The sequence below is a fragment of the Neodiprion lecontei genome, chromosome 3, assembly GCF_021901455.1.
Source record: "Neodiprion lecontei isolate iyNeoLeco1 chromosome 3, iyNeoLeco1.1, whole genome shotgun sequence".
NCBI classification, from domain to species: Eukaryota; Metazoa; Arthropoda; class Insecta; order Hymenoptera; family Diprionidae; genus Neodiprion; species Neodiprion lecontei.
In genome coordinates, this window is record NC_060262.1 from 37,319,378 (window position 1) to 37,339,669 (window position 20,292).

Below are 20,292 nucleotides of genomic sequence, written 5' to 3' on the forward strand. Positions count from 1 at the left end.
TTGAAGAAGGTATCAATCATTTCGTATGTCATTTCGTAAACCAGTCATGACCGTCCACTCTTGCACCGAAGCAAATCAGTTTTACACTAGGAAATACAATTTGCATACTGCACGAGATGATGGGGTTTCGCCTCGATAAGACCAGACACGCGTGATGGAGCAAACGCGCGAATGCACAAGTGTTAGTACCAAAGTACACGGCTACGGTAGGAATGAATAATAATTAATGAGAGACGACGAGATGCAAAAGCTACTGAAGTAGCATACGAGTGGAGTTTCCCGCGGTCGCTAAGGTGTCGGTTATACAAGCTTAGTGGGCAGTGAGCACTCGCCACGGGTGTTGGTAATCACACCCGGAATGATTTGATTTACAGATATTCCTTCGATATTAGACGCTGCACATTCCAACGTGCCGTTTTACATCCTACTTTGTAACCAACTCCTCACTTACCAGCTACAAGTAGGAAGCGCCTGTAGTGCAGGTATAAGCCAGACGAATGGTGATTACCGTGGATTTTAGAAGAAGAAAATAAAGTTGAAAAGGACTGGCTTGACAGATTTTCATGGACGTAAATCGATGTTTGTGTGTATACGAGTAAACTTCCGTCGATGATCCTCGATTTTTCAACCTTCACGGAGAAACTCCGAGAAATCTCCGACCGTCGGATAACGAAGCCATCGCAAATGGGAGTCAGTCTGTATACTCGATAATCTACATTACAGTCCGAGCTCGGCTACCGCAATGCTGCTGGGTTTTCTTAATAACAGTGGTAAGGCCTTTCGGTCGTTTCTCGGTGTTACCGTCATTCCAAGCACGGTGTTGCGCGCAAGGTCGCTCCGGTATCCTCGGAAGGCAGAGTGAAGCTCTGCACAATTAGCACCGCCAACTGCACGCGACCGAGGAGAGAGAAGGAACAATTGCGACTTGCTCTGCCACTGGTACGTTATAAGACGGAGAAAGACCAGACTTGGGACACCCTGCGAAGAGCTTCGGGAAGAAACGAGATCGGAAAAAGGGCCCGACGATTCGAGCCATGCTTATTTCAAGGCAAGAAGTTTTTCTCAGCTGAGGAAAGAGTCCGGTGAGGTATTATAGACTTGTAGTTTTCGGTTTACAGCTAAGTTGCCCACATTTTCGAAATAAAAACTCAAGTAATACTGCAAAACATTTTATCATTGTTTGGATCTATGGTCTCTGAATATTATATATGCATGCAATTAATGTACCCACATGATTGAACCATTTTCCGATAATATCGGAGAAGTTTATGGCAGCATACGCCAAATGTGATTGCAGAAATTTGTGACCGAGAGTTTGCTACGAGCCTGCATTTCGAACTGCATCAACGACACGATATTTGCATCAAGTTAAAAATTAAATTTCAAAGGACCGTCAAGAAAGCAGTACGGCGATTCGATCAAGACACACTGTATAACGTAATGTTGGGCTTGGCGTGTCGGTGTGCAAGGCCTGTATTCTGTCCACGCTTCGTGTCTTAGTCGAACGTGTAATTTAGCACGAAGGAATAAGCTGCAGGTGTGGAGTAATGGTGGAAATAAAAATACGACCGCGGTGTACAAACGAAGAAGGATAAGAAGAAAATAAAGGAGGGTAAAAAGAGTCTAAGATGAATGCGGGAACGGTGGCGTCCGCAGGTTCAACTCGCAAGAATAACTAAGGATAATTGACACTCGTTAAATGAATACACCCATGTCGGTGGTTTTCAATGCTCTCCCGCGGCTGAATCAAGCCTACGCCCGGTCCGATTCCAGCTAAGACAGTGGACAAAGGCCCACAATGGCTTGTTACACTTTGCTCAAAACCATCGGGCAAATGTTATGTAAATAAATTTCATTAGAGCGAGCCACACGGCTATTAAGTGTCGTTGGTCATTATGCGATATTTGGCCGTTGCGCAACGCGTGGTTATGCCTTGGAATAATCTCGATGCCATAGAGGAGCATATGCGTACAGGAGAATCAGGAGTGAGGAAAGACCCTCTGCTGCGGTCATACCTTTTCAGAGAACCAAGGTTTCCTAGATAAATAATCGCTACCTCACTCGAGATTCACAATTATTAATAACACGGCCATATAGAGAATAGAATCTAGATTTTAGATCCCCATACATGGTCGGAGTCGGTGAAGATAATCACGTCTCTCTTTTCGGTCCGCGTCGAGGAGCCACCAATTCACAACGGCGACAACTCGTTGTTTATTTTTCAGTACGTGATTTTCACAACCCCGCGTTATCGGTTATGCGATTTGATCGGCTGCTCTGTCAATCGGAATGACAACGGCTCCTGTTACTGCACGCTGCATGGACGTCAAGTTCGTATAACCGTTCAAGTGATTTGACAATGGACCGGTTTTGCCGCATATATATACATACATATATATATATACATATATACGTGGGAATACCTGCAGCTATAATCCTACAGTCGCATTGCCGGCGGCGAAAGTCATTACCGGGATAATGAATTGAGGGTGATTAAAACTGCACTGTTAAATTACATTATGAAAATACACAAAGTGATTAAAAATAGTCGATAGTCGATACCCGACAAGTGAAATCGGCAGCGATGACGTTGGCGATGCGATTGTCAATCCAAACGTCGACGTCCTCCGTGTTATTATATTAATTCGCAATACAGTCGCGATCACGCCTCTTGTCTCTGCCAGAGTTTCTCCATTCCGAGACAGTTCGTGAACTGTGACGTAAAATAACAGTAACAATAATACTAGTAGTAATAAAGGTGAGGAAAAAATATATAAATGGATGCGGTTTGAACGTGACAAAACGAATGATTAATCACAGATTCTTCATTGGGATGAAAAGTGGGAGTATCGCCGAGGGATTGGTAGACGATTATTTTTATATATTTGGAGATTGATGAATTACGCGTCAATGATACGGAGAGATATACGGTAACCTGATTTCAATGATTCAAAGAGTCAATGGGACCATGTGAAAATATTCATTTTTTTTCGCTCGTTCAAACGGGAACCGAATTAACATTTAGCCAGCGTACCTAATCTGATATACTAGCCTGCATGCCTAATTAATCACGTCGCTTAGGCTGCTTCGTCAAAATATCACGCCGGCGTTGAATCTGATTCACGAAAGTATATGGTGACAGCGATATATAGAAACAAATTGTAACGTCCGGTCGACTAGCATGGGAAAACACCGAAATGTCTCAACCGATGTTCTCCTCGAGCATTTGATTAGTCCGAGTTTACCGGTTCAGGTGCCAATCAAACGTCAACCTTTCTACATTCAACCTGAATTAAACCCGTGAAACGTAGTTTAATATCGAATCAAATTTCTTTTTTTCTTTTTCTTTTTCTTTTTCACCCCGACGACTTGAGAAAACAGAACCGTCGCCTGCGCGACTTAACGCGCTGACGACTAGGATGAAGAATTTTCAAATTTTAATCTTCGAACAAGTGGTCACGGTGTTGTTTGGGACCTTGATTCTACTTCAACAAAGCCGGAACGAAGTGCGATTTAACGAGTAGTTAACGACTCACTTATTGTTGCTCGATTATCAACGCGAAGAAACCAGCATGACGTTTCTATCCGTATAAGTTTCCCGACCAAACCTTGGTCATATACTAATGCCTTGTATACCTGTATCTAATCATTCACATTCTATTACTTTGCTGTGTACAAAAACAGGGATGAGAATCACTTGCCGTTGAGAAGAGTTTTGGCCCTTCGAAAATAGGATAAATCAAATTTAATCGGGATGATTTTTATACAGGATATTCGCTTCCATTATGTCGACCAGCATTTGATCAATTGCAACGGATGCTTGCGAAAAGTGGCGTTGAATAGGAAGAAAACATGTATTCATTTTTGATTATCCCGAAGAGGTTCATAAATCACGATCCAACCGGCCTACGTCCGAGAAAGGAAGGAGAAAAAAAAAAAAATGTAAAACACGTGGTTATGCGGTCAGTCCGAACAGATTTGGCAATGACGAGAAGCAAAAAATGATGATCTCTGAACTTGTGTAAAGTTTTAAAGCTTTGTAAATGACGATGCGCGAAATATGAAACCATATACCGATGATCAATGAGCAAACGATAACATTAGCCTAACGATTTTTCAGTACTAATTGAACTCTGTACACGACTACGACTGTGGATAAGTCTATAGTATTCGTAGAAATTACGCGCAACGGGTCGATGTATTCACCAGATCAGTGATACCGAGTTCAATAAATTACCCGATACTTTTGACGAATATACAAAATGTACGGTGTAGGAACAAGTGCAGTGAAGTGAGGATTAATGATACCCTAGACGGGCGAGTATCGCCAGACTATAACATAGTGGTTTTATTAATTTTAACCCCCGTTCGATTACGCGCAAATATTTCACTTGAGCGGTATTTAACGGTACATTTAATAACCCCGGCATTAACCTCGGTGCAATTTGCAATAAAAATGATCGAAAACAGTTGGCGTCGATCGATTAACGCGAGTCACGGCTATTATAACTAGAAACCATTAAGGATGAAATATTCGGCCAATTCTTAACGCGTCTACGCGTCCGAACGGTTTTCGAAACATGTTTTGACCGACAAATAAATGAGACAGGCTTACGAAATGAGGTGAAACAAGGCAAAAGACGAAACGAACGTTAGAAAATAACTAACATCTCCGTTCTAGTTTCGAATCGAAAACCCATCGGATAAGTTTCAAGTTCCAAGTGTCACAGTTCGCGGCTCTCTAGGATATCCCGACTCACTGCCCAGCTTGGAAGAGCTTCAACCGATGTGCCCCGCGTTCCATTTCGCCGTGGCGGATCTGTCGTTGAAGTTTTATCTCTGTATCATCTATCCGGCTCGTTCACGCTTCGCATGAAACGCTGTCTCAATCTTGTCACATCGGTACACGCGTGTTACGAAATGTTCCAAGAGGCGAAACACGCCGCTTGTAGGCACGCTACACAGCGATCGCATTTGTGAGAAGAGCGGGCCTAAGGCCCAAGATAGAGGTGAGCCTGGGACCGGGTTTCGCGTTTGAAATTTCACAGGACGCGTAATAGGCGGGAACCTTTTCCTCGCAGAGTCGGAGATATCGCGGAGTGAATTGAACATCGTTGATTCCCAACAAATTACAGCAAAAGTATACTCAGTAAATCTTAATCGAGGGTATCCGACTCGAATCAAAGTTCGCCGACGTCGAGAATTTCATTCGGCCCAACTCGCGGAGAGCCTTGCGTATACTCAGAGACACGACCCACGCAGCGAGTCGCGACCCACGCTTGCATTATGGGTATACATACACGACATACATGATATTATATATCTGGGCACACCTGCCCACGCTTTCGGTTCCTCTGAATTGTTTCACCGTTAGAGCTGTCGTTCGCTCGATTTGGCATTAATTAAAAAATGCAAAACAGAGGTTGGATCGCTCGATTTTAACCGCGTTAAACAACATCGAATTAGCATTTTTTGCCACAGGTTAACTTATACACAGGTATACGAGGGTTATTTTCCACGCCGTTGCTGCGAAAGGCTCGACGCGATTCGTCGAGTCCTCCGATCCAGTGATTAAACCGTAGTATCAACGACTTCGGCCGCACGGATGGATGCCATTGCAGAGATTTCATAAACGGTCTGATCTTCTACCCAAACCAGTCGGCAATAATTGCGATAGACCGCCGAAAGCCAATTCCGAACCATTGCCAAGATCGGAACGCATTGCTGTTGAAAAAGGCGAACGCGTGTCACCGATTTGTTTCGTTCACAAAAAATTACCGAACAGTCTATCCGCGGTCGAGGCGTAACGGTATACCTACAAGACCCTAGCAGCTGTTTCACTTTAATTCTCGTTATCGTGATGCCGGACCGTCGTTAACATGTCTACACTCAATGTCCATTAAAAAAACATCGATTAAGCGGGATAGGTTGATTTATTTCCAATCGCAGACAACCGCGCGTGCGTGTGTGTGTGTGGCGGTACGTATATTCGTATTATACGTGTATCGTGTTATATATCGAAACAGTAAGGTTAATTACAATTACTTAATTGACAAAATTATTCAAATCAACCGGAGATAATATGATTGTCCGAGTGGCGGGTACTGTAACCTACGCAGGAACATCGTGACGTGCTTCAACGCTACGATACAAGACTTCACGAAACGTTCTAATGACTGGTAGCGAGCTGAGCCGTAATGAGCATATGTATATGGATTATGATTTATGATAATGTTATGTGACACGGTTGTTGGAGAGATGGTAAAAAGATTGATAAATTAATATTCCCCCGATGGTATATAACGTGACGATAAACCGACACCTCGCGCTCTGCGTGTCGCAAGGTGTTTCATCGGCCCCGCGTGATCCGATCGACCCCGGGTCACCGTTTCAGGATGCACGAGATACGTCTCGTCCTTCGCACCTCGCAATAACATTGCGAGAAAAAAAGTGTTCTCCCCCAACACGCGGTGCATGAAGGAATTAGGAAAGTTGTAAGATGGGATCGACAAATTTCCGATATCCTGTATCAATTTATCGAATTTCGCACTACGCGGGTTCTTCGCACGCACAATTTTCCGGGCAATCAACGCGCCGGAAGCGGGCCAATCGGCACGTAGAACGCCTTTTCTTTATGACCGGGTGCCCGATTGGTCGGTAGCCGGTGGCCCCGAGCAGCTGGGGTGTGACTTCTCACCCCTTAGGAGCGTAGCCACGGGGGATGACGCCCGAGGGCATGCGGGCATTGGCGTTCCCTAATCCTATTAAGATTTCATTTTAGAAAGGTGTAGCCGCTACGCGATGCACTCGGGTGCGAGAACAGCGCCGGCGACACGCTGAGTCGAAACGCAGAGCTCGCTTTGCGTTTTCCAAATGTCGTTTCTCGCTGATTCGTTACTGCAGTTTATTGTACAGTCGCGAGGCGTACCCACGATTAGAAATATTTTAACGTGTAATTTCACCGAGGGGTTCGCCGATACTTTTCACGGAATATCCAACGTTGGTTAATCGATTGATTTCAAGGTTAACGCACCTCTCGCACAGCTGTTTCGCACGCGAAACGACAGCCGATAAATAAAGACTTACGGTAGATTCTGCCAAGGGACGCACAACCGATTATACATTTTGATCTGACGATCAAGATTATCCCTTTATACCGATGTGGAGATTCCGGCCTGAACCGAATCGAGTCACAGATATTTGCAACGATAATTGAATAAAACTTACCGGACAGGTACTGAAAATCAGCTGAATAAAGTTTGTTCGTTTAATTAACGATCGTTTCGAATCTGAAAACATTCACGAATCAAATGTTCGCTAAAATAGATTTTGATCAATGGTATGACAGAGAAAGAGGACAGAAGGATCTGGAAGGTACGTTAACTTGTTACGCGATCGAATCGCCTTAATGGGAAAGAAATGATTTTCTAGATCACGCATTCGAAAGAAAGACGAAGCCTCAAGTCGGTAGGCCAACTTTGCCTGACGAAGTAACACACATTCGGCACGTGATATCGAGTTCGAAAACAATTTGTTCAGAGACATACACATGCATGCGTAAGGTCATATAACAGGCAGATACGTGCATACATGTACGGTTATGACTTGATCGTGATTAAATCTGGGATGAGATTGTGAGTATCATTAAATGGTGATAAAAAGACGATTAACATAATGGGAGGGACTATGTCTGTGCGGGCTCGTTCCAATGATTAATTATTCTTAATGCTGACCACACGTCACTAATCATCAACGACTGAGGTAATTACCGTGCGCAACCGCTGATTGGCTGCAAAAACTCGTCCGATTTCTTCCGCTATTTGTGTAAACTCCCGCGGTACAACATATCGGGTATAATTTCATACGCGGAAGACCGTCTATGTACGGCCGAGATGGCAACCGAGCAGCGTTACATACGTATGTACGCAGCACTTCGCGACCTTGTGAATCATCTGAGAATACTAAGAATATTACCCGCTATACGCATACCTAATCATTCTCAGCCGCGGTGGAAGGAAATAAAGAGAAAAAAAATCTGAATGACGGGAAATTAATTCGTTTGTGATTTAGACTCCCGGTATTGAATATTATTCGAAACGATACGCAAAGCTTATTTTCAAAATCGAACTAGACTAATGGCGTGTTCGGTTACGCAAGTCGGTTTCGGCTCGTTGACATAATTACGTAAGTGTGCAAAAGACACTTATGTATACACCTACGTATTATCGCGCCGTTAATTAAGACGCGAGAAAAGTTGATTAATCAAAGTACCGTCGTCGTGTCTGCAGCTGCAATTTCCTAGATACAGAAGCGAATTCCTCGATTTCGATCGGGAGTATTCTACGAAAGGCCACACAGAATGAGTATCTGGAATGGTACTCGGATCAGGTACGCGGGCACTCGTCGTCGTCTTTCCTTGCAATTCCGTATAAGCGAACCCGATCGCTCTGTACATGTATGTATGTACGTATAAACGCGAATCGCTCGTTCACTTAGCGCAAGCGCGCGCGCGCCGCTTTATCCCGGATTATAAGACCGATACAGGAAATATTTACCGAGGGATTAGGAGAATATCGAGTTGCTCCAGAGCGGATTAAATTGGGTACCATCAAGCCGAGCGATACATGCACAATCCAGCCACGCGTGTATCCTACATACAAATGAGCCCGGGACGTCGATACTCGATCAATTCCACCCGGAGGAAGAAAGTTGCAGAACGTTGCAGAACTTGACCGACCGCATCGACTCGATCCATAGACAAACGCTGAGCGCGATTTTTTGGCTAAAAAATGTCCAACTCATTACTGCGGAACCGTACAAAGACCCGTGCGAAATGGGAATAAAATTTCTTTTTCATCTTTACGCCGCTATCCGCTTCCTCATTACGATGATAATTGTTTCTCTATAATGAGTAATGAGTTAGAATGTAGGTAGCTCTCTCTGAAACTCTCAAGTGCAATAAATACATCGAATGAAATTTCGCCCGTCGTAATCCGGGTGGCTTTGACTCTCGACCGAATTATCGACCAATCGGAAATCGACGATCAGTTCTCGTATTAACGAGGTTCCGAATGCGCAGCCGGTGTTCCAACATCTTGGAGGAACGGTTATATTACAAGCATACAATAATTGCGAAACTCGTAGGTGTTAAAGATAGTCGTAAATTATCGTCGTAATTGAAATGTCCACGCCGTATATTACGGAACGCGTGTAAAGTGGCTCGGTGCCGACTGTGAAAGCTCGCTATATGCAAGATTTCTAAGCTGCAGACTATTTCCCGCGGATGAAAAAGTAACTCCAATCATAGTCGGCTATTTGCCGGCCATAATCGTTCCTTCGAAAGAGGATCGATCGAGGAGGAGGGGAAAGACGAAAAAAATAAATAGAATTAGAAGCTGGTGCAGGCAGGTTAGAAAAGTGGGATAACGAAACCGTGGTTGCATATATACCGTGATATTAATCCGGGCATACGATCGGTCGAGACCTTTTTTGAATACTCATTGAGCCATGCGTGTTACACGAGGCGTCTACCGTGCCGAGAGATCCCCTGACGGATAAGCGGTGGATAAGCGGGGTATAAACGGATGGATAAAGGCACCCGGTACGCGGTTCGCCTGTGTAAAATATACAGGCAAGCAAGTAGGGTCCGAGATAAGATCTGCTACTGTCTCCGGACATTATCATTCGACTTTTGATTCCTCCGTCGTGATTTTCGTCTCACTCTCTCTTTCTCTCGCTCTCTGCTTCTTCAATTTCTGTTTCATTGTGCCCTGATCCCTGCCGCATATTGCCAGGCGGCTGTTTCTTTCTCATTTCTCACAAGCAAGGAGAACGGTAACGGGTGTAGGCGGCGTCCCCATCCCTCGATACGCATGCGCGTGTGCGTATTGCGTACGTTCGAGCGAACGCGAAGAGTGACTTCCGATCGATACGGGATCGAAACTGTGAGCGCAACCGGCGGCCAGGAGTTCTCTGTAGCCCCTGTATGTCTGACCGGCTCTTCGGGTCCATCACACGGCCGCGGAACTACCGTCAAGATTTCACGATTGCGCCGCTTGGCGCAGGACGAGTCTCTCCGTCATTGTGATCCTGCGAAGCCGCGGCGCTCGATTGGCGCTGCCGGTCAGTCCGGCCTTCCGATTCGTCGGATCGGCCGGCGGCCGCGGAACGTCGCGCGAGGAAGGCGATCCGAGGCGAGGCGATTTCGTATACCGTGGTATGACGAAAGAATGAAGATAAAATTAATTGTACCTTGGCTTCCGAGAAGCGTAATGCCTCCCGAAGCCGGCTAGAGCTCGATCACCAAACCCGGGCGTTCGTTCCATCGTTCGTTTGCTACCGGTACCTCACTCGGCGATCTATTTGAACCGATAAGATTTCTCTCCTCTCGTTCATTTGTCAGTCAGCTTGGGTCACAGACGCGCGTATAGCCGATACATCGGCGGCCACAGGATGTAGAAAGCCGCGGCGGTACTGGAAATTAATTGGCATTACCTAATCGAATGTCCCGCGCATTGTTTTCCTATCTACATTTTCATTTCTCGATTTCTTAACTCCCGATCCTCCGAATCGTTGTACAAGTACTCGCGGGGATCTGTCCCATCTTGAGCTCTGATCGTATTTAGCCGTCAAATATCGCTCCAACGATCTGTCGAGCTCGACGCGAGAAATAACGAGTCCCCTACCTGCCCAAGTCTAGCTAGATACGCCCCGGTATCTACATCTACCTTTTGTACCCATATAACGCATGTGCCGAGCGCGTAAAATGAAACGTAGAAAGTCGACCACATATGGCGGTAGATTACCTGCTTATTAGACCACAATGGCAACCGTAACAACGGGCACTCGAAGATCCGAACCACCCCTCGTCCCTGCGGATCGTCTACAATGTACCCCCGCGTTAAATATTAAGCTAATAAGCCAGGCTGCGCGCGCTTTGTGCGTCGTTGGTATTTAGGCGAAGGTTGCTTTTTGGTGTAGGCCAACCAATCGCCTCTCCCCCCCTTCCTCAAAAACGTATAACGCATTTTAAAAGACCCGCAGGAGCGAACCGGAGACGAGTGAGTCGTTGGCAGGCGCTAACGGTGGCATGGCGGGAAGAACAATATAATAGACTGTTCGGAATACACAATAGTAGAAAGGTACAAATGCTATAGAATTACCAGTATATTGTGAGAGAGGTGCGAAGCGGAGACTGGAAGGAAAAAAGGAACAAGGATAAAGAGAGAGAGAGAGAGAGAGAGAAGAGAAAAAAAAACGAAATAAGTAAGAGCGAAGCTGACTACGGGGGAAAAGGCGGGGAGAGAGACCCTAAATGCTCCCTTGGCGAGGGATCCGATTTCGTATTGTCATTGTAATTTGTCTGCGGGGCGCAGTTTTGGGGCGGGAACTCTCCTAAGTACTCGTCGTCACGGGGACCCCGACGTGCTTCAACAAACCCATATACAGATGGTTGTTTGTCCGAATGTCACCCGAGGTTATTATATGCCTCATTACGCGACCCGCGCAGGCTACCCTCGACTGTTTTCACGCTCTTTGCCTTCCGATTTCGCGACATTTTCCCAATATTAGTGCTTACTCGAAGATTACCTGATTACGATCATTCGAAATCTAGGTCTGTATTACGAGAAATTGCGCGTTACACCAGGGTACGGGAATATGTCGAGTATGGATGTATTCAAAGGCTGGACACGGTACGTCGGATTCCATATCCGGAGCGAAACATCCGGACAAGCTCGAAATTAGAGCCAATAAAGTTGGGAGCAGAGTCGAGAATGGTAGGTTTTAGAATCGTTTTAAAATCTGACGTCTGTCCGGACCGCATTTGCCAGAGACGTCCAATTTACCGTCGAGGATACGTCCGGCGTCGAAGCATGAGTATGTATCCTGTTCCAAGTCCGCAGCGCGGTGCGCAAGTTTCCTTATGGTCGGTCAGCTCGCGAATAACGATCTGTAACACATCCTTCGGGAGGTAAATGGATAAGTGGATAAGCGTTGCGTAACCCGCTGGACCGCCTGGTGCACCTAACTGCCCTCGGTCTACATGTGACATCAGAGTGAAAATGCCGATCATTTCCGCTAACTATCTCTGCCTATATCGAACCTGTCTCGGATTCTCCTCCGTACTGCGGCTACGTTCAAGTCTGTGCAACGAGACTCTTGTCGGGGATCTAGCCGAGACGACGTGCTCCTGCAGTTTTCTCCGATGAAACCCGTCATGGTAACCACGGGGAAACCGATCCCCCGAATTATTACTATTTTTGAAATATAAAGTGAACCAGAGATCTGGGACGAGGTTTCGAAGAAATTTTAGGACTATATTTTAGGACTATAGGAAATCAAAGAATTTTTTGTCTACTTACTCTTTAGGATAGGCAGATCGTTCATGAAACCACCGTCGTCGACGTTCGTGTTCTGAAAATGGAAAAAAATGGAAGGAATTAGATGCGTGAATATGAAAATTGCGTCGACTTTGAAAACTCACACAGTGCTGAATTACGAAATTCCATTCCAATTCGATGTGAATAATATCGATTTTAATCCAACGAATGAATGTAGCTAATTACGTAGTTTCGACCATCGTATCGTACAACAATACGATTAACTCTATTGAAAAGCCTTAAAGAAACATCAAAATTTGGGACATTCAACGCTGTGCGCACAAATGCGTGCAGACTGCAGATTATATTTATGTAAGAGAAATAGCCTGCGGCTTTTTCGTCAGCAAATATCTGGCAGATGGAAGAATTTCGACGGGATGCCTGATCGAAGTTGATTAAAAGTAAATTACAACATATCGTACACAGGTTTTACTCGCGAAAACTTGGGGTGTGCGTGAGTGGTTAAACGTATGTAATAAAATCCGTGAGTATATCCGGTACCGAAAACACTGAACGGCCAGTGGGTCGTTCCAATGAATATCATCAGACAGAGTATAATACGTATCCGAAAATATTTAAATTAAATTCTTCCTGATATTACAATATCATGAAACGTTACTCGAGGTAATAACAATATCCGAGATAGGTCAGAAGACTTCGCCCTCCCACTTCCATTTTTAATATAAAATGCGCCTCTCGACCGTTCGGTCAAAGACTCGATGTATCGGACTTTTCGATAAGGTTATTCCGCCGTGTTATGCACGCGAGATTGAAGGAAAAAAAATTCGAGATTCTTTCCTGGAATATCTTCGCATTTTTTCACGGATATCTGCGAACGTTTGCCGCACGAGGAGCTCTGACCCTGACGGCTTTGCCATCTCCGTTTTCACAAGCGGCGACTCAATTTGTTACACTTAATTATTTCTGCAAGAGCATCCCGTAACGTGATTAGCTGCCGTCTCGCGTCTCAACGCCTCGGTGGCAAAGTCCGCCTAATTATTATTAATTAACCTATCTCTGGCCAACGAGTATAACGTTGTAGAAATAAACGGGTTCTTCGTTCGATGCTCACGTGTAATATATTACGGTAACACATTTGTAAGCCCGGACGAAGCCACCTGCATCGCGTCAAATCTGTTGTGAACGGCTTTAATGTTTCTGCGTACAATAATAATTATCGACCGAGGCTTCCGTTTTCTTCCATCTCGTCGCCTGTAATCGGACAGTCGAGAAAGTGCATGGAATTTGTTTGGCATTATTTTTCTCCGTTATAATTTGGACATTCTTATTTTATGCAACATTTTTGCGATGCTGTGAGAAAGGTAATTTTCATTTGATTTTATTGGATTTTATTTTTTGCAAAAAATTATCTCCGAGCTTGGCAATTCTTTCCTATATGTATCTACATTTCGCATCTCGGACCGCGCTTTCGAATTGTTTCGTCTCTGCAGTCGCGCCCGCGAAAAATTCCACCTCGGATTCCGGAACACGGGTCAACTATGCGCAATTATGGAATTACCGAGAAGGGGGAGAAGGAGGAGGAATAAAAAGTTTCTACGTATTCGAGATAGCGGTGAGCTCGCCTCGTTTTGGCGTTGTTCGACTGCCGAGCTTGTATCTTTGCACCTTCGCAGGAATATCAAACGACATCCACGTATCCCAGTTGTGACGATTTGTTCAAAATAGAAGAAGAAAATTAAGAATATGAAAGAAATGAGGAGCAGCAATCTGAGGAGGTTCAACGTATTTTTTTTGACCGCCGTCACGCACTGCGTGCCTCAAATAAAAGCGAATCAAATTATCCACGGTATTTATAACGGAAAGTATATCGAAGCGTACAGAGGAATGTGAACCTTTGTCCAAGAAGACTTGAATTCACTGTCCATCGACCTAACACGAAATCATATAACACGTCTGAACTCGAATTATCACGCTGAGAGGTGACGAGGATTAGAAAGAAGCAGAGAATAAAAAGGTCGAACAAAATAATCTTAGCACCTGTAGCAGGCTTGTTTCATTAGGCGACCGTATAACCAGCTTAGATTAACAGCTAACTAAGCCTCTGTAGAACAGGACAGCGACGAAAAAGAGTCCAATCTTACATGTACATATCGTAGCGTATGTGATCCACGTCTACCGTATATTGGACAGAAAATAAAGTTTGAACACCGAGCAAAAATTGATGGACTAATTATTGTTGTCGATTGAAAATTGGCAAACTTTTTTATCAATTATGAAAATTAAAACTTTTCTGGTCTTGTAAACGCGGCACGGCATCTAGGCTGCCGAATACCTTCAAACGCGTTTTATTCGCATCGAAAATCACGCGGTCACGTGTGTTTACTTTTAGTATAAATCTTGCGTAAAGTTAGCTCGGAGCGCAAAAACTGAAACACAAAAATGAAAAAAATAAGCAAAACGAGTGCCGTTAGCGGTGCGGAACTTTGTCCTATTATTTCGCGGTTTATTTGTGAGTTTTTTTCAGTGTAGGTACACACTACAGATGTCTCCTAATAAGCGCGCTTTCGACGATATTGCATAATTCGCAAGCGTGTACATATCTGCGAATTTTACCCCATCACTTCGGAGGTGTGTGATTTCACGCGTTGACTCGAACGCGCGAGTTACAGGTACACGGATTACGCAGGGTGTATGTATGCACATGTATAGATACGTGTGTAGTATACATATGTACGTACATACATACCGCATACGCTCGAAGCGATCACCGCGCACGTGAATAAATACCCCGTGAAACGTATAATTTTCAATAATAATCACGATAATAATCGCGCGCAAATATTTACATATCCCAGGAGAGCCCGGACAGATGAGGAATGATGTCGGAACGGACGCGTGATGTCTTATGGGATACGCGTGTTGCGAAGCAAGAGGTAGGCAGAGATACGTGCAGCATCGTGCTGCTGCATGCCTGCGTGTGGGCCACGTTTGCGGGTATTGCTACACCCGCGGATATATCATATGTAAGGCACCCACACGTCCCTGATTATGAGTTTCTACCGCATTCGCCTTCGAGCATATCGCGCGATTGTGCATCGCCGCGTTATTACTCCGTTCTCTCCTCGGATCCCGACGTTTCGAGTCAACTTATCACGGCAAGGGTGATAAACGAGCGACATTATCCAGCCGTACAGAGGTTATTGTGTGTCTCTGTGGCAATTGAGCCGAGGACCTGCGATATCCAGGATACGATCCTTTCCTAATACGTTATTCCTTATTTTCATTTTTACAACCGTCGTACAGTGTGCGAAGGGAAGAGAGAAATAATGGAAGGTGTGAGAGAGTGCATTTATGGTGTGATAGCTGCTCGCTCGCCCGATTCACCAGTGACATTAGCTCGAGGTGATCCATGCACCGGCCGGTGGAAGAGCCGGGCGGCCATTTTCTCCAATACGAAGTGTTGTTCATCATAATTTAAAATAGATTAAGAAGTTAATTATTATTCGTGAATGACGCCGCCGAAAATCAGGCCTCGATTGTAATTATGCCGAGCTCGAGTGATGCAGGGGCTTCGGTATACCCCCTTCTCCTAATTGTCTCTCTCCCTCTATTTTCTCTCTCTCTCTCTCTCTCTCTCTCTCGCGCATTATTCCGGCGACGACGTTTCGCCGGACCCGAAAATAGGACCCATATAATTTTCGAACTCGTGGTTAGACACCGCGCCTAGAAATAATGCCGATGCCCCGCGTTAGATGTATAATACTGATCCCTTTGCCGGTGTAATTTTCGTTCGTTCGTTCATTCCCTGCGTTCACGTGCGTCTAATTTACCGCGGATGAACGCGACCCGAGAGAGGTATTCACTCTTAACCTCATGATGTTCCACAACGCTCTTTGGCGCACATTGTTCCGTTATGTTTTACAGTGACGAGTATAAAGCGCGAACGTAATTGTCAACGAACAATTGTTTTACCGTAGATAATTATACAAATTTATTTTTATATGCTTTGGGAAGGTAACTATTTATAAAAAAAAAAGTTTCGAGAACTCCAGAGTTAGATCATTTTGAACGTTCTAATTATAAAACTATTTCCATTAAAACCATTAAAACCACCTAAAAATAGTGATATCTCAGTTCGTTGTTATTCGAATTTGGTAAAATTCATTTCATTTACGTAGTACGGTCGTTTTGTCATTCGTTTTCACTATCATTGAAGTAAGTCACGTGGATGGAGGTTTTTAAAACATTTTTTTCTCGTTCCGTAACTTTCGATTTAGACGACCCGGTCAATTTGTACTAACAAACATCACCGTTTACATTTTTTATGATTTTTCATTTACTCCTTCGCCAAATCACGGAACCACGTCACGGGTGTAGAAAACAGCGAAACGTACGACGGCCTGCAACATTGCGAAAGCGGACCAGGCCTGTTCATTTCGGTGTACAAAGATCCGATAACGATTTAAGACCCTAGCTAACGAGATTTATAATATTGCAAAACTGGCTCGCCGTTCGGCGAATGTCCACCTTGAGTATTTGAATTTCCCCTCGCGACTGTAGAGTCACGTATGCCTTGATATTCGCTGGGTGTAACCGAGACGTTGTGGATGTATGTATTTTAAAAAATGCAAAGGCGTTGCAGGAGCGAGCGGAAAGCGCCGAGGCATGAGACTCTTTAACCCTCTGGAATAATAATTGTCACCGATCAAGGTATAATTATATTAATAACTTTTTACGAGGACATCGAGACCGATCGTACAGGGATCGATCGATCGATACATCGATCGACGCAGGACCAGAGATATTGGCAAAAGCCAATTACCAAGCAATGCGGCTTCGACGATCGTACAACGGGACTTTCCCGATGACAGCGTAAGAAACGAGATAAAAAAAAAGTCTACCGAGATCGGATCAAACGAAACTCGCCGAAGGTTTGTGATCGTCGAAATTGCGTCGTCAAAAAGGGCCGAGCTTCTCGTATGCGTGCAGGAATCTTACTTATTTACCGATTCATTTGTTGCTCGCGCGTGGATTATCAACACAAAATTGGACGATCTTACAACTTTCTTAAATTTACCTGACGGACAATTGTCCCGCGCACCTCTTACAGCCGAACGAATAATAATATTAAAATAATATAAATAATAAGAAAATTGTTCGATTACGTACATCATCGCTCACCTGGGGGTCGTCAACGAGGCTTGTGTGTAGTACTAGGTCGGTTTGGTCGAGTCCCGGGGGTGGCAGCAGGGCGTCGGGACGTCTGACGCCGCCGTACTCGACGCCTCGACCTCCGCCTCCGCCGCCACCTCCTCCGCTGCCTCGACCACCATCGTAGGGAAACGAGGCATGCATGTTCGTCTGAAACAATACGAGAAAAATTTACATTTTAATCAAGCTGCTTCGTACTGGCGAGATAAATTATTGCTATTCCTATTCTTCTGATTCATATTTTTTCGGTCTTGCGTTGTACAAATTTTAAATTCGCTCTTTTTTGGACCCGAGGACACGTTATGACACGGTGTTCGTAATCTCACGAGACAACCGGACGGTTGTAATCTGTGGTGATTGGAGAACGAGGTTCCAAAGCTCGCGACGCCACGGTAAGCGTGAGTTAATATGATGATTAAAATGCCAATGATCGGTACGGTTAATCTTCGTCCGTCTTTGCGCCGCGTTGTGTAATATACATAATATGTTGAAAACACAAAATGGAGATCGAAATTCCATGAATCATTTGCCTGCGCGTAATATTTATATAGACTTGTAATAAACTGGTTGCTGCGCAACTTTGATGGGAACAAGGACGACCGATAGATTTACTCGTGTCATCTATATTTCTTTTTGAATACGCGTAGGGAATATACGACTCGCCTCAGTGCCCAGAGCTACTCGTTATACGGCCGAAGCGTGTGCCAACATCGATTAAATCACGTTAACGTCAGTTTGCAGCAAAACTTATTAGGGCGAGCAAATCTTTTCTCATGCGTTATGTACCCACGATCATCGAGTCAAGCGTACGCGTTCAGGTGGAGCTGCGTGTATAATTTCGAAGCGATTTCGTCTTGTGCAATCTTCAATTGGAAGGATATAACAAAGTTGTTAATTTTCGAAACGGCAGGTTGGACGAGATATTTCCATCCGCGGACGTATAATGAAGACAACGTGTTATAAACATATACATCACTGAACAGCGGGAGGAAATTTACGACTGGAAAGGAATATGCGTGCAGCGGATATTATCATATCCTACCTACCTACATACCCGTGGTGTTAAACGAGCGAAGAGAATAGTTGGCAATGATTGTAGTAAATATGCCAATCGTCGATGGAATTGATCCTTCTGGTGTTACAGTTCCCAGGCAATTATCGTCCTGGAAGTGGTATAATACAGGTATATCTGGCTTTGCATTGTCGGATTCTACTTTTTATGCATATCAGCGCTTGGTGGAGGTGAAGCGGGCCGGCTGCACGCCAACAGCGGACTATAAAGCGATCACAAGCCGCGTGCAAGCCAATTTGACTGAAGTGCATCAAGCGCCTACCTACCTACCTACCTACCTGCCTGCCCACGTGTCTTGTCTGTTCTATCCTATGGCGAAGAGTGAATGTGTCACTTGCAAAGCGAATGGAAGACGTATTATGCCCGACGATATATCTGCCCGATGCACCAGCGGAGCTAAGACGCTCGCGCTCCTTCCTAAGTAATCGCAAATCGTCTGTATACCTCTGGCCAGATATAACGAGACAAAAGCCAGCACCGGCTGACTAACGACGATTGATTATCCACGCTGTCTGTTTAACCGTCACTCAATCGCTTATACGCCATTTATTCGCATCTAACTCAAGACCCACGTGTAACCCATCTTATTCAACCGCAGCTTGACCGTCGAATTACCCACGCCAAGGGTATCGATACACAACAAATACTCACGGGGTTGAGGTGAGCTGAGGTGAGATGAGGTGGGACGGAATTATTCACCTGTTCTACTGCAGGTTTAACACCAGGCCATTTCTGTCCAGATTGCTTACTTTCTGGTTGGATTAGGAAGGTAATCAAATTCATTGATTCATCTCTACGTCATCGCATGACACTTGTTCAACTACTTAGAACCGTATCGCGTATATATAAGTTTTTTGCGTCGATCTAGGAAATCTGTTGGAAATTTGGTGCTACTATACGGTGAACCTCCTTACGGTGACATCTAATATTGTCGATTTGGTTCACTGGCAATCCGGCCTCTGTCGCACGCAGCTCTAAACGCCAATTGAACGATTCTGCGGTTTTAAAAAGCTTAATTTAGGCCAGCCTGCGGACGGTACGAGGATATCATGTAGTATGCAATCGGCCTGTAGACTAGCGGTACCATACGGCAAAGCGAATCCCATCAGCGCCAGGTCATCCAAGATATGACACTGGAGTTTCTATCGTGGAGTATCTTCTCGGACGGTCCGAGAAGGAGGCGGGGGGAGGCGATCGTTGATCGTGGAGAAACCGCTCGCACAGGCAGGCAGACACGCAAGACGCTAAGCGAGGGAATTGTCTGCTCGAGGAAGATGAGCACGGAGACCAGCGAAGGCCGAGCTGACGGGTCAAAGTGCAGCGGAGACGTGTAAGATGATCTGACCTGTTTGCCAGACGGTAAAGACGCGCGAGAATCACTCACTACCGGGTTTCTCGGATGCGGCTGGTGAGGCTTCCAAGTCCATGGGTATAATTAACGACCCGACTCTGCCTTTCGTCCCAACCTTTTGATAATAATTGCTCGGCGAATCGCTGCTTGCCAACGAACTCTACGGGAATCCGATCAACGTACCCGCACTTTATCATTCGACGTGCCCGTTACCGCGTTCGCGCGTTGTGCGTGCACCTATCATCATCGATACAGCGGTCTTGTGCTGTCGGGTGAACTGCAGGAACGGGTAACAGGGAATGCATACTTGAGGAAAG

General features: G+C 45.0%; 1 protein-coding gene across 6 annotated transcripts in view; it reads right to left on the reverse strand.

Moving 5' to 3' along the window:
* Positions 1–20,292, reverse strand: part of LOC107224611 (transcription factor AP-2-epsilon) — a 216,315-nt gene that overhangs the window by 21,677 nt on the left and 174,346 nt on the right. For 5 of the 6 annotated variants that reach the window (XM_046735033.1, XM_046735032.1, XM_015664731.2 and 2 more), the window contains 2 exons: positions 17,511–17,702; positions 12,363–12,414 (listed from right to left, as the gene is read on the reverse strand). In XM_046735033.1, coding sequence (XP_046590989.1) covers positions 12,363–12,414; positions 17,511–17,702 — 244 coding nt within the window. The remainder of the gene's footprint in view (positions 1–12,362; positions 12,415–17,510; positions 17,703–20,292) is intronic. The other variant, XM_015664732.2, reaches the window with a different exon arrangement.